The 14,853-nt window shown below is 34.7% G+C and overlaps 3 protein-coding genes across 6 annotated transcripts; all 3 read right to left on the bottom strand.

Annotated features, from left to right (window-relative positions):
- Positions 1-906: 906 nt before the first annotated feature.
- Positions 907-3,439, bottom strand: LOC114413442 (high mobility group B protein 6-like). The gene is made up of 9 exons (XM_028377860.1): positions 2,972-3,439; positions 2,702-2,818; positions 2,329-2,600; positions 2,131-2,236; positions 1,976-2,041; positions 1,708-1,878; positions 1,527-1,618; positions 1,342-1,426; positions 907-1,241 (listed from the first exon to the last, which is right to left on the bottom strand). Exons 1-9 carry the CDS (start codon positions 3,350-3,352, stop codon positions 1,110-1,112), a joined length of 1,422 nt encoding a protein of 473 aa, XP_028233661.1. The 5' UTR covers positions 3,353-3,439; the 3' UTR covers positions 907-1,109.
- Positions 3,440-5,396: 1,957 nt separating this feature from the next.
- On the bottom strand, positions 5,397-9,856 carry LOC114413441 (protein trichome birefringence-like 23). Of its 4 annotated transcripts, XM_028377859.1 has the most exons (5): positions 9,584-9,855; positions 7,614-7,674; positions 7,364-7,564; positions 7,196-7,231; positions 5,397-6,362 (listed from the first exon to the last, which is right to left on the bottom strand). In XM_028377859.1, the coding sequence occupies exons 3-5, from the start codon at positions 7,445-7,447 to the stop codon at positions 5,799-5,801; spliced, it is 684 nt and encodes a 227-aa protein (XP_028233660.1). In that variant the 5' UTR covers positions 7,448-7,564; positions 7,614-7,674; positions 9,584-9,855; the 3' UTR covers positions 5,397-5,798. The 4 variants fall into 4 exon arrangements, 3 of the variants coding, with proteins under 3 accessions (XP_028233660.1, XP_028233658.1, XP_028233659.1); XR_003666914.1 differs by having other exon boundaries at positions 7,137-7,231; positions 7,364-7,674; positions 9,584-9,856; XM_028377857.1 differs by having other exon boundaries at positions 7,364-7,674; positions 9,584-9,856.
- An 827-nt stretch (positions 9,857-10,683) lies between these two features.
- On the bottom strand, positions 10,684-14,635 carry LOC114413440 (protein trichome birefringence-like 24). The gene is made up of 3 exons (XM_028377856.1): positions 14,121-14,635; positions 13,404-13,681; positions 10,684-11,897 (listed from the first exon to the last, which is right to left on the bottom strand). Exons 1-3 carry the CDS (start codon positions 14,431-14,433, stop codon positions 11,124-11,126), a joined length of 1,365 nt encoding a protein of 454 aa, XP_028233657.1. The 5' UTR covers positions 14,434-14,635; the 3' UTR covers positions 10,684-11,123.
- Positions 14,636-14,853: the final 218 nt, after the last annotated feature.

Here is a 14,853-nt window from a genome sequence, read left to right as displayed (position 1 = left end):
TAGGTACTACCACAGATTGTTCTACACTATCAGGATTTGCGTGTTGTGTTCACACTTGCACGTTCAACGCGTGTCGTTTTTTCAGATTCAAAATAAAATAGACCCGACAATAACATCGTGCATCAAGCATCCCATATTTCTGTCTTTCCAAATTGGAAGAATTTTTGCTGCTTTTTCTTATTTCCTCATTTCAACTACAACAATACTGATAAATCAAGGTGAGATCAAAGTTGTTCCGGATTTAGGCCTCTGCGTAGGCCCAGCCCAATAGATCTAACACATGTCACCAGCAAGGTCGCGAGAAAAAGCCATCAATACTCATAAATTTCTTTTCTGGAAACGAGTTTGGTTGACAAAAAATATTCCACACGGGTTTATTTAATGTTAATTAGTTTTAAAGAGGCTGCTGGAAGTTAGTAATCTTGTAAAAAATAAGAGGTTTGAAACAGCTGTTGCTACTCCGTCCTGTAACGAAAACAAGTCATATCATTCCCTCCTTTGATGTTTTAGGGAACAAAATTTGTAGCGGCCATTGTTATTTAGTTATTATTTATAAATTATGTATTTTTAATTAATTTTGATTTTGATTAGCATATTAATTTTGATTTTTCATCGTTATTATTCTCACAATTCTTTTCATTGTCTTGTATATTTTATTTTTTATTAGCATGTTAAATTAAAAAAAATTCATTTTTTTAATTAGCAAATTATACTTCTTATTTTCTAATATATGCGAGTATAATGTTCCTTTCTTTTTGTTTTTTTAAAAAATGTCTATTTCAAATATATTTTTATTTTTTAAAAAACATTATTACGAAAATATCATTTCCAGTGCCATTTCCCAAACGGGTGTCCCTTTTGTTTAACAAATGGAAATGAAAAATCAGGCAAGAAACACGAAGGATATAAGATTAAAATGGCCAAATTCAATATTAATAAAATCTGCATGAAAGCAACTACATGAAGAAAAATTGCTAGAAAAAGTCTTCGTAAAAGAAAATTTACAGCTAAAAAACTAACTTCAATGACAACTAAATTTTAAAGATAAGCATATTCAATACAATTTTGAACATGCACAAGAGGATTTTTAATTTCTTATTTCTCCATTATTATTCGGTTTTCAGCTCCTGGCTTGCAGTTGCGGCAATGGATTTGTTGTATTCCTCCAATTCCTTCTTGTATGCATCCATTGCTTTTGATGCTTGGCCATTCCAGAATTGTCTATCCTCCACGCTCAGTTCCTAATAGCCCAAATTGCACCACATAGATATGCAATGTAAGAAAGTTGAAATATGGTTGTATTAAGCAAAACATAAGTTAAAGATGCAGAGCAACACTTACCTTCCACTTCAATGAAACAAGTGCATTAAGGGTTGAGGTGTTGATTCCTGGTCGCTCCTCATGTAAAGTTTTCTTTGCTTCTTTGCTGCACGAAATAAAGCTTTGACTTGTTAGATATGACAGAAAAATTTCTTGTTAGTTGTTACTATACTTCCAATTTCATGTTACTTGTAAATTGAAATCACCTGAATAAGATGAAAGAGGATGCAGGCTTCTTAGGCCTGTTTGGATCAGAATTCTTGTCATCCTTGTTTTGTTTCTTCTTCTGTTTTGTTTTCTGCAACATTGCTTGGGTGGATTAGCATGAACTGAAGTACTGGATGTGAAACAAAAGGGCAAGGACTAAACTGATAAAGAAGAAAAAACCTTGATTATATTTTCGGTTTTCTCCTTCTTCTTCAGCAGTTGCAATGCTTCTTGTTTTTGAAGTTTCATATGCTCCTCCTCTTCCTTCATGAAATGGGCAGCCTCCTCATCTTTCTTCTGTTTATAAACCTCCATTTCTAGGGCATATTTCTCCTTATTTTTCTTTGCCATCTGAGAGTTACATAATAAGTTATAAAATAAGTTATTAGTAAGAAAGCATGCCTCTAAATGACTATGAGAATTGATAGACCAAAGAAGCTGAGCATACCTCTTCATAGGGTCTCTTTTGTTCTTCTGTCATGTTTTTCCACTCTTCGGCTGTGATCTTTGGAACCTGAATTAAAGAGAACCAACCCTTTATATCTGTTATTCAATCATGATTAATGAACACAAAGATCACTAACAAGGGTGACGAGTAATTACCTCCAAGAAATTCTTGTTCTCAGCAACAAGAGCTGCTCGTCTATCATTAGTGAACAAGAAATAAGCTGACATGGGGTGCTTCGGTTTCAATGGATCCTTCTCTTTCCTGTGAACATGTACATGTACATGTAAAACTAACATCAATAACCACACAACATAGAAGAATGGTCCAAAGGGAGGTATATATATATAACTTACTTGTTCTTCTTGCCCTCTTTTTCTGCCTCTTGTTTGAATTGCATGTACTGTTCGAGCAACTCCATGGCAGTCTTCTGCTTCTGCTCGTCTTCCAACAACCTCATTGCCTCAGTCTCACGTTTTTCCTTTGCAATCATTTGCAAATAAGCTTCTTTCTCGGCATGGTATATCTCCTCATAAGGCTTCTTCTCTTCTGCAGTAACAGTCTTCCATTTAGAACCCAGCATGGTAGAAATTTCCTTAAATTCTGCCTCTGAGTTCGCTTTCTTGATCTGCACCAAGCCATCAATACATAAAAACCATTGAATTTAACTAAAACCAACAAATAAAAGAGAGAAAATAAGAAAAATTTAATTATCCCAAATGATTTTACCTCATTCCATTGGTCTTTCATCCACAAAATGTAAGGTGGAGAAGGCCTTTTCTTCTCAGAGCACCCCTTCTTCTTCTTATCCTTCTTTTCTTCATTATCTTTCAACACAGGCAAATTCTACACAAAAAAGAGAAGAAAGATGAGGAGGATGCCCAAATGCCCTAAATTTTCCACAATCACAATTTAGGTCAAGGGTTTTTGGGGTCTCTGAAACCATGGGTCCCAAATGCCCTAAATTTTCCACAATATCAAAGATGGCGATGAACTCACCATGGTAGGTTTAAACTCCTTCAACTTCTGCAATTTTTTGAGCTCGGTCTGAAGCTTCTCTTGCTCGCGGCCGCGGTTTTTGAGCTCTTCGTCTTTCTGCTTGAGAGCCTCGTCCTTGAGCTTCAAGAGCTCTTCGGTCTTCTCCTTCTCGAGGCGCATCTGCTGCAACATTTCCTGCATCTCAAGCAATTCTTTCTCGAAAGATTGCTGCTTCTTGGAATCTTGTTTTTTCTTTGAGGGAACTTGTGCCTTATCGGATGATGGCGAAATTGGTGTGGCTATGATGATGTTGGCATCGTTCGTTGATGGGGTTTTCTCCTTCAGGGCCCTTCTGCCCCTTCCCCTCTTTGCGGGTACTTCAGCAACAACAGTGTCGCCCATCGATGAAACAAAAGAGAGAGAGGGAATAACGGAATTGTATTTCGGATATGAATCAGAACAGTGAGTCAGTGTGTATATTGTGAAGAAAAGAGGAGCATTTTATAGGAGAATATGAGCAACGGTCGGATTTTTTAAATTTGAAGGAGTAGGTGCGACTCTTCGCTTCTCTTTTATTATTTGACCATTGATTTCTGAGAGAAGAGACAATCAATTTTTTTACCATGTGTGAATTTTCAATTTTAAAGATCCACAGAATTACTAGTGAGCATTAACGGGTAGTTTTGAACCATTAAGGAAATATATAATTATTATAATAAGGCTTAAATATACTTCTTTTATGTTTTGTTTCTTATGAAGTTATTTATTTAAAATAGTTCTTGTAAAAAAAATTATATTCTAGGCCTTGTTATTTTATTTAAGTCTTTGTAAATTATTTAGTCCTTAAAATATTTTATTCATTTTGAGTTAGTCTTTTTGAAAAAGACAAAATGATAGATTATTCACATATTACAAGGACAAAAACAAAAAAAATAATTTACAAGAATTAAAGTAGAAAAAAGAAAATTTATAAGGATCATTTGAAAAAAAAAATAAGGATCAAAATAAAAGGATGATATATTACAGAATCAAAAATATATTTGAGCATAATAGTAATAATGATGATAATAATAACAATGGAAAATGGATTACTGTTTGGTTTTGAAATGAATGGCTGTTAAGGGGAAAAAACAAAGGTAATTTCTTTTCTGCAGAAATTAGTAGTCATTCAAAGATATACAACATGTTTAGATATAAATTCTTTCCAGTTTTGAATATAAACAAAAAAAATACATGTTTTTTTTTTTATCTCAACTATAAGTAAATTTCAACTAATTTTATCTTTTATTAAAGTTATGTTTTCAATGATTATTTTATATTTTTAATATCAAGTTTTGATGAAGGATAATTTATGAAAATATATATGTCCTAAATGAGATTGACGTAATTAAATAATATTTAATTAACTTCTTTAATAACCGTAAAAATATTTTTTTTCTTATAGTCAAAGAGTCTAGGCACAAGCATGTCACTTTGGTTGACAGTTTCACACATAACTTAAAAGCTCAAATAGTTTCTTATTTTTATATCTCTGGCATATGTTTTTCTTTGTCAAACAAAAGCCACAAAACCAAACACATACTCTGGATTTAAATATAAACAAAATAAAAATCATCTTATATAATAGACTTAAATATAAAAAATTAACTAATTTTAGTCTATTTGAAATTAGTAAAATTAAATAATATCAACTATTTTTTTTAATTAGTACAAAATTAATTATTTTTTACTTATATGTAGTTTGTACGAGTGAGATACTAAACTAGATTAGTTCCCGTGCAAAATTCAATTTTAATGAAAAAAAAGTGATAAATGCAAAATAAAAAAAAATGAATGAACATGAGAGACAAAGGGGTGTGCCCATGCAATAAGCTTTTTAGTGTTTGCATAATAACAGTTACATAAAAAGCACAAAAGAGATATATATGTAGAGAGAGATAGAAAGATAGAAAGTAGGAGAGAGTAAGTGAGAACATAAAAAAAAAAAAAAAAAAAAACACTTGACAAAGTGTTGGACAGTTTTTATAAATATATAGAAGACTACTAATCTAAGGAAAATGCTACAAGGATTAACCGCTTTGTTTTTTCACTAATGCCGCAATGTTTCCATTTGATGGAATGTGGATAAATGCAAAACTAAACTGATGTCATCAAATAAATAAATAAAAATATTGCTAACTAGTATTCTTAGGTCATTGATTAATGAATTAAAAAAATATTTATTATGTAAATTATAAAAAAAAATCATGAACAAAATAACTTTTCACCGTCTAATAATAATATTTTTACTTTAAATTCCTAAATCAATACCCTTAATTAATACCCTCAGAAGGATTATTTACCATGAATAAATTAATGATCAACTGCTCAAGCTTCAAGCAGTGGTTCGTGCAGTAAAAATTAAATTGCACACGCAATACGCCAGCCAACATAAAATTTCACCATCTGAATTCTGAACCATATCTCGAGGATAACTTATTATTTATTGAAGAAAAAATAGTTTATACATTCTATTTATCTGCCTCCAATTTCCATTGTCCTTCTGTATAAATATGAATGTCAAGATCACACATAGTATACAGAGTAACGATGCACTCAATATTCACAACTGTACGGGGCTTTTAACTGATTTTTTTTTTCCTTACCCATCGACAACCATATCCATTATTATATCATTCCAAGAGTCTATTGGCCCAGGTAAGCACCAATGCAAACAATCATTCTGAACTTTAGAAGCATTTTGGTCCTTTTCAAATGGGTGAAATTGCCTGTATGGACTAGGATGCCCATCAGGTCTCAATAGTGAAAATGGAGCAACATCCACAAGCTTTAAACTCACCCCATTTTTTTAAGCTTCAGTAGCTGCCTTTCCAACCTCATCCAACTCAACGTCACGGAGCATCTTTCTCAAATATTTCATTTCCATCTCACCTTTAATTGGTGTCGTTCTCTTACAAGTTCCCCCATTAAGCCACTCCATATTTTCAAAATGATCAGGTGTGAATGTCCGTAAAAAAATCCCTTTGTGATTCGAAGACACTATGAAGTTCATTACTAATTTCAAGGCATTGCAATAAGCAAAGTTAAACCCCAGCTCTGTCAGGTTCTTCTTAGGACAGGAGTGGCAGCCCAATATGGTGTCATTCTCATAGTAGATTGCAGATTTGAGAAACCATTTCCCGATTGAAAAACTAATGTAATCAAAGTCAAGGTACTGATCCGTCCATTTACTATCCAGTTTGTCAAGATGTAGCTCAACTTCAGAACTCGAAACACCATTTTCGTCTTCAAAAATAGCAGCTTCCACAAGGAATGGTGACCAAATAAGTGACATACTGAAGTTGTATGAGGGAAAACGCCAGCTTTTGCACTTGTATTCCTCGTCATGGTAGAATGAGACAAGTTGTTCCACCTGAAGGACAAAAGAGTTCAAGTGAATCACTCCTCTTCCAATGGTTTCTGCGAGTAATTAATAAACATATACTTCCTCCGGTCCTATATATTGGTCACATCCTAAATGGAATACTTGGTTCTATTTATAAGCCACCAATTAACCTATTAATAATGATTTTCCAATTCTGTCATTTATACTATTCTCAACACTTCATTATTAAGGAAGTCTATTTTTCATGCACAGTCCACCCACTCTTCTCACTCCATGCAATTAATGAAAATATGAGTACCTCTTCAAATACTCAATTCTCTTTCTGTCTCTTGTATTATCTTCTCTCTCATATTACCTATGCCTTTTGTTTTCTTTCTCAATTGAAACCGGAACGTTTTTCTCTCTATGGAGAAAGACAAGGAACCCATTGTAAGCCAAGAGGATTTGTTGGCATTGATTATTGAGATTGAAGGTTGCTATTGGTCAATATCCATTGATGGGGATAGTAGAGTAATGAGTGAATGTTAATAATGGTGTGGAAGAGAGAGAATGTGAGATGATAATTTAGGCTAAGCATTTAATTAGTTAATAGTGAAATTAGTTGGATGTGTAATTATGTTAGGGTATAATTGGAAACTTGTTTTATTTTCAGACATATTTAATGGCTTAACTTCCCTTCCTTGATCTTTGATGATTCGATTGAAAGTGACCAATATATAGGACCGGAAGGAGTAACTAACTACCAAGTACTTCGGCCTATTCTATCATTTGTTTACACAAACAAGTGCAGCTAAATAAAACCTTTCTCACTTGAACAGCAACAGATCCTTGATTTTATTGTTCAAAGTAAATAAACCAACCTCCAGCATTTGGCATTGGAACCAAAAAAACAAGATCTGGTTCAACACACAATCAGGAAGAAAACATAAGTACAAAATGGAAACTTGTATGATCCTCATGGAATAAAAAAACAATAACAAACTTTTCAAGTCAGTAAGTAGAACCATTCTTTGTGTGTGAAGACATACCTTGGCAAGAATGCAGAGCAGCGATTGCACATTGTTGAGTGAAATGGAATCACCAACGAGTGCCCAGGCTTTGCTCCACATCATGTAGAGAAACCTTTCTGGATCAAGCTGAGGCAAATCACAATCTCTTGGAGCCCACCTCCAATACAGAAACTCTCTATCAGGCCTCCCATTCTTCAAGCAATTTTGATGAGATACAATGTTCGCATAGCGAAGAGCCTCCGGGCAATGGGGTACGAAGAAAAACAATGAGGTCACAGCTTTCATTAGTGTAACCCGGACCCAATCCCCACTAAAGTTATAACATTTCTCTGCATCCAATTAAGTTCAAATTAGAACCATACACTCACATCCCTAACCCACAATCCAATTAATTTATGTAGAATTTAATTAAAATGTACATTTTTGTCTAATTTTTGTGTTACAAATTACATGTATCCCTTCACAAGAGACAATCTTAAGTGAGTAAGAACACTATAGGCAGCAAAGTATTTAATACTACTGCATAGCAGGGCTAAAGCTTGAGATTAGTAGTTAAACTGACACATTTTAATTAAATTCTATGCGTTCGGTGGTACATTTTAATCTGATTATAAATTGATGTAATAACTATTTTAAAAGATATATCAAAATTCTAATTAGTTGATATTAGACTCCAAGTACATAAAAATTAAACTCATCCATGTAACATACATAACCATTCAGCTTCATACGGTACTACAACCTATGATGAGAAACTAAATCCACAACAGCATTTCAGGATTGCAAAGTTAACACCCGTGCATATAGTTTTGTTGTATTTGGGTTAAAAGGTAATAACCCAACACTCACTTGAGTCTGTGGGAGACAGTTGATCTTCAGTTTCGCGAACATGTTCCAGAACAGGTGGGGGTTCAGGAGCATGTTCTGGAACAGGTGGCTGTTCGGGAACATGTTCTAGAACAGTTGAAGTCTGAGGTGGATTTTGAGGTTCTGGTAATGGCACTTTCTCAGGAAATGGGGATTCCAAAACTGGGGAAATCTGGGGGGACAGGGAGTCAAAGAAGAGGATGCAGAAAGCGAGGCCTAGGAAGAAGATTGTGAGAAGTGACTTGAGGAAGAAATTTTTGTGGCTGAAGGGAAACTTTTGCTTCAAATAATCCATCCTCATTTTCTCTGTTTTTGGTTGGTTCTGTATCTGGCTCAGTGCTTGGACAAACACAAGTCAGAGATACTGAGCATGGAACAGGGTTGTTGAGTCTTTTTGAGCAAAGAAATGAAGAAGCTAACAAGATGGGGTAAAGTGAAGTAGTCCATTGCTTCCTAGATCCGTGTGACCGACTGATTAATAGTTTTGATGACAGGACAAAATTCTCCACCAGTTATTTCAGAGTTTAATTAAGAATTGAAGACCATTGTTTTTTAGTTTCAGATGCATAAATAGGCTTCATTTATTATTAACAATTTATAGGCTTAATTACACTTTTGGTCCTCCAATTGTTGCTATTGTGCAATTTTAGTCTGTCAGTTCCCATTGTGCCAATTGGATCCCCAAGTATCCCAAAAGTGCAATTTTAGTCCATTGGGTTCCAATTGCGTCAATTGAGTCCTCCAAGTATTGCAATTATGTGCCATTTTAGTCCCCTCAGACACATGAATGTCACTTCAACAAGTTCCAATTAACAGAGGGACAAAATCGCACAATTGTGACACCTGAGAAACACAATTGAAACCTGGTGAACTAAAATCACACCTTTCCAGTTTTTACCTCATTCCATTGGTCTTTCATCTACAAAATGTAAGGTGGAGAAGGCCTTTTCTTCTTATCCTTCTTTTGTTTATTATCTTTTAACACAGGCAAATTCTACAGAAAAAGAGAAGGAAACACAATCACAATTTGGGTCAAGGTTTTTGGGGTCTCTACGACCATGAAGACCACAATTGTGGACACATGTCTAACTTGCTTGGACCTGACTGCCAGATACTAATCCGGTCCTGATTACGAATTTCTCTTCTATGGATTCACGAGCATTCCAAGGTGATTTACTTACTTGTTAGTAATTGTTAGCGTAAGGACCAACTGTTACACCGCATTCATTAGATCTTAAGCCAGTGAACGAAGCGTAGCATGGTTCACGAGAAGCTAGTCAGCAAGGTTCATAGGGTCCCAATTGCCCTCAACACAATTTAAAAAGCAAGATAAAAATAAAAACATTCATATGCAAGATGAAGTGAACTCACCAATAGCATGGTAGGTTTAAAATCCTTCAACTGTTTCAGCTCAGTCTGAAGCTTCTCTTGCTCACGCCCACGGTTTTCGAGCTCTTCAGTCTTCTCCTTCTCAAGACGCATCTCAAGCAATTCTTATCAGATGAGGGCGGAATTGGTGTGGCTGAGACTAAGATGTTGATTGTTGGCTTCGTTCGTTGATGAAGTTTTCTCCTTCGGGGCCCTTCTGCCCCTTCCCCTCTTTGTGGCTACTTCAGCAACAACCGTGTCACGGTGTCACCTCATTATTATCTCATCTATAATTTAGTTTTTAGGTTACATTTCGTCCTTTAATTTTTTTTAGTTGAAATTTCATCCTTCAATTTTTAAAATTAATTTAATTTGTAAAAGTTTAAAATCATCCCTAATAGTCCTATGTCTAAAAATAAATTTAAAAAAACTAATTTAACCCAACTTTTTATGTATAAAATACTTTCATTTTGTGTCATTTTTCTTCTGAATATTTTTACTTTCAATTATTATAAATTAATATAATATTTTTTTTTAATTTTTAAAAAAGTTTAAGTTCAAATACGGAATGTCTTTTTTACATGAGTAATGATAATAGAAAAAAACTTATAAATGGAAAATGCATCACTGTTTGGATGGTATAGAGTCAGAAATTGAGTAACAGTCATTCAAATATATGGCGTGTGTAGATCTATATGACGATATGTCACTTTGATTTCAAAAATTGCGACATTTTCACATCAGCATAAAAGCTTATACAAACAACTTCTGATTTTTCATTTTTGTAATCTCTTCGGGCTTCGACCCTCCTTAATACAGAAAAAGTAAAAATAGCTTCTGATTTTTATGTCCTTACATACGCTTTCCTCTTTCGGGCGAAACCAAACACATACTACATAGTAAAGGTTATATGTAAGGAAAATACTACGAGAAATTTATAGCATATATAGTATTGAACCCATTCTTTTTGCAATAATGCCACAATATTCCACTTATTGGAATGTTGAACTAATATATGCTCAACCATTCGTCTCAGGCTCAAGACAAAAATAAAATTGCATACGAAATTCGCCAGCCAACATAAAATTCAGCCTACTCGCATCTAGTGGATAATTTTAACATATTCATTGAATTAAGTATAAATAATCCCTGACATTTTATCTTATCCAACCATCCTCAAAACTAATTAAATTACATTTTTATAGCTGTGTAACACAACACAACTCATCAAATATATTGCAAGAAAATGGAAAAAGATAGAACTATAGACTATAGTTGCCTAAAATAACCACGGATGGCGCGTTATACAAGCACCAAAAACAGAAAAGGAGACAAAGAAACAGATTTCCATGCCAATGCACTTCCATATCAAAATTAGCTGTAAGCTGATATTTAGAATCCTTTCTGCTACATTTAATTTATTTGCCTCCAATCTCCATTGTCCATCCGTATAAATATGAATATCAAGAATCATGGTATACAGAGAGTAACAATTCACTCAATATACACAACTGTATGGGGCTTTTAACCGTCTTTCTTTTTCTTACCCATTGACAACCATATCCATTATTATATCATTCCAAGAGTCTATTGGCCCAGGTAAGCACCAATGCAGACAATCATTCTGAACTTTAGCATTTTGGTCCTTTTCAAATGGATGAAATTGCCTGTATGGACCAGGATGCCCATCAGGTCTCAACTGTGAAAGTGAAGCAAAATCCACAAGCTTAAAATTCACCCCATTTTTTGAAGCTTCAGAAGCTGCCTTTCCAAACTCCTCTAACTCAATTTCACGAAGCATCTTGTTCAAATATTTCATTTCCATTTCACCTTCTTTAATTGGTGCTGTTCTGTTGCAAGTTCCCCCACTAAACCATTCCCCATTCTCAAAATGATCTGGTGTGAATGTCCTGAAAAAAATCAACCCTTTGTGATTGGAAGTCACTATGAAGTTCATCACAAATTTCAAGGCTTTGCGATAAGCAAAGTTAAACCCCAGCTCTGTCAGGTTCCTCTTAGGACAGGAGTGGCAGCCCAATATAGTTTCATTCTCATAGTAAATTGCAGATTTGAGAAACCATTTCCCGGTTGAAATAATAATGTAATCAAAATCGAGGTACTGATCTGTCCATTTACTATCCAGTCTGTCAAGATGTAGCTCAACTTCAGAACTCGAAACACCATTTATGTCTTCAAAAATAGCAGCTTCCACAAGGAATGGTGACCAAATAACTGACAAACTTAAGTTGTACGAGGGAAAGTTCCATCTTTTGCACTTGTATTCCTCGTCATGGTAGACTAAGGCAGGTTTTTCCACCTGAAGGACAAATTAATTCAAGTGAATCACTCATCTTCCAATGGTTCCAAAGAGTAAAAACAGTATATGTAGGCCATCATAATTTCTGAAATACATTACGCTTCAAAATGATGTGATACAATTTTGTAGTGGTGACGGTTAAATTTGATAAGGAAACAAATCAAGTGACAAACACAGTTGTACCATCGAATAGAGAAAGACATGTTGATGGGTGGGGCCTGCATTCACCTGACAGAGGAAAGTGCTAGTGCATACATTTCATCAAAGTGGTTGGAGTTAAGATCATGCTGGGTTTTAATACACACTTACTATGCATTTTACTTCTCACTACTACATGAGGCAGGTAGAATTTGCCAAACTATATGAAAATTTGTACTTCTCTTATGCCTAATTATAGATTAATTTCATAATTAAACATGCTTCAATTGACAGTCCAAACAGGCCGTGGCAAAGTCCAGCTTTCACAATGCAGTCAATCATTTAAGAAAGTGAATTTATTACTATATGAGATGTATGTATACACCTAATGTAGACACAAAATGGTGAGCAAATAAGGTTAAAAAAAGAACAAGAAGAAGAAAGGAGAGGAACAGGGACCACCCTGAGACCTAAATCTCATAAGTCTTGAATTAAAAATAAATGCATAATTATATCAAGAAAGCTGAGACACAAGTCAGAAGGGACTTCTGGAAGTTATGACGTCAGGCCTGAAGTAGGCTAATTGCAACTATGTGTGACTGGACTGGACTTCTTTATAAATATGAGCTCCAGCTTGTTCATGCCATTAGCCATCATACTCACTAGTCACTATCCTTTTTAAATCTGTCACTTTGAGATGATAACTTCTCTACTTATGCTAGCCCATTCTTTTTTCTTTTTGGCATCTTCTACAGCTATCTTTCAACAATTTTTTCACTACAAACCCTTTGAATAATCATTCCAATGGAAATTCAAATCAATCATCTATCAATAGACCATCAAGTCTTGTAAACTAAAATGATGCTGCTCTCAATGACTTCAGAGCCAAAAATAAAACAAATGATTTCAAATATTCTTGTAGTATCTAAATCTCCGTAGCCTAGATTCTGAAGCAACTTGGGTAAGCACAAAGCTAAGAAATAAAAAACAATGACTTAATTCTCCATACGCTAGACGCCAACATAAACATATAACAACCAAGTATGTAGGCCTACTCCATCATTAATTTATGCAAACAAGTGCATCTAAACAAATGGTTTCTCACACAAACAGCAACCAATTCTTGACTATATTGTTCAAAGTAAATAAATTTCCAAGGTTTGGGAATTGAAACGAAAAACAAAATCTGGTCCAAATACATAAGTACAAAAGGCAGTTGTCTGATCCTCAGAAACATTCACAAAGATCATACAGAAAGGAAAACAACATTTGTGCCGAACGACTAGCTTTGTCCATCATGAAAGAAAAAAATAATGACAATCTTTTCATGTTAGCAAGCAGAACTATTCATAGCGTGTGAAGACATACCTTGGAAAGAATGCAGACCAGCGATTGCACATGGTTGCGGGAAATGGAATCACCAATGAGTGCCCAGGCTTTGTTCCGCATCAAGTTGAGAAACCTCTTTGGATCAAACTGAGGCAAATCACACTCTCTGGGAGCCCACCTCCAATACAGAAAGTCTCTGTCAGGCCTCCCATTCTTCAAGCAATTTTGATGAGATTCAATGAGGTCGCAGCTGTCATTAGTGTAAACTGGACCCGACGGGTTCGGGATCCAATCCCCATTAAAGTAATCACATTTCTCTGCATTCAATTAAGTTCAAGTTAGAACCTTGCATTCACATTCTTAATCCACAACCCAACTAATTTATGTAGAACTTAACATGGGCAACAAAGATTTCTCTTTGAATATATATGGCAGATGTATGTGCTGGATTCAACCTCAAGTTTAGTTGATCCATGCAATCAAATGTACTTTTTTTTCCATCTAATTATAAATTGACGCAATAATTATTTTAAACGTCGTGTCTAATTTCTAATTAGTTGAAATTAGACTCAAAGTACATAAAAATTAAACTCATGTATGTAACATGGAAAAGAAAACCATTCAACTTCATGTAGTACTTAACCTATGATCAGAAAAAAAACCCACAACAACATTTCTGGAATGCAGATCTAAATCTCACGTGGGTATATTTTTGTGTAAGGGGGGGTTAAAAGATAAGAACCCAACAACACTCACCTGAGTCAGTGGGAGACAGTTGATCTTCAGTTTGGGGAACATGTTCGAGAACAGGTGGGGGTTCGGAAACATGTTCTATAACAGGTGGAGGTTCGGGAACATGTTCTTCTTCTGGAACAGTTGAAGTCTGAGGTTCTGGTAATGTCACTTTCTCAGGAAATGGGGATTCCAAAACAGGGGAAATCTGAGGGGACAGGGAGTGGAAGAAGAGGATGCGGAAAGCGAGGCCTATGAAGAAGATTGTGAGGAGCAATTTGAGGAAGAGGTTTCTGTGGTTGAAGGGAAACTTTTGCTTCAAATAATCCATCCTCATTTTCTCTGTTTTTGGTGTGCTTGGATAAACACAAGTGACAGAAAGAGAGCATAAAACAGGGGTGTGTTGAGTCTTTTTGAGGAAAGAAGAAAATGAAATGAAGAGGCTAACTAACTAAGAAGAGTGAAGTAGTCCATTGTTGTTGTTGCTTCGTAGATCCATGTGACCGACTGATACTAATAAGTTTTGACGACAGGACAAGATTCTCCACCTGTTATTTCGCAGTTTTTTAATTATCGATTCAGGACCATTCATAAATAGGCTTTGAGTTATTATTAATTTACTAAGAGCATCTGTATTAAAAATAAATAAATAAATAATCAAATTCCTCATTAAAAAAGTGTAAGCACGGAAAAATTGATGTTTAAAAAATATATAATTTAAATTTAGGATATGTTTACAGGATATTTTAATTAATTT

This window comes from Glycine soja, chromosome 5 (assembly GCF_004193775.1).
Source record: "Glycine soja cultivar W05 chromosome 5, ASM419377v2, whole genome shotgun sequence".
Lineage (NCBI taxonomy): Eukaryota > Viridiplantae > Streptophyta > Magnoliopsida > Fabales > Fabaceae > Glycine > Glycine soja.
This window is presented reverse-complemented; position numbering and strand designations above follow the sequence as displayed.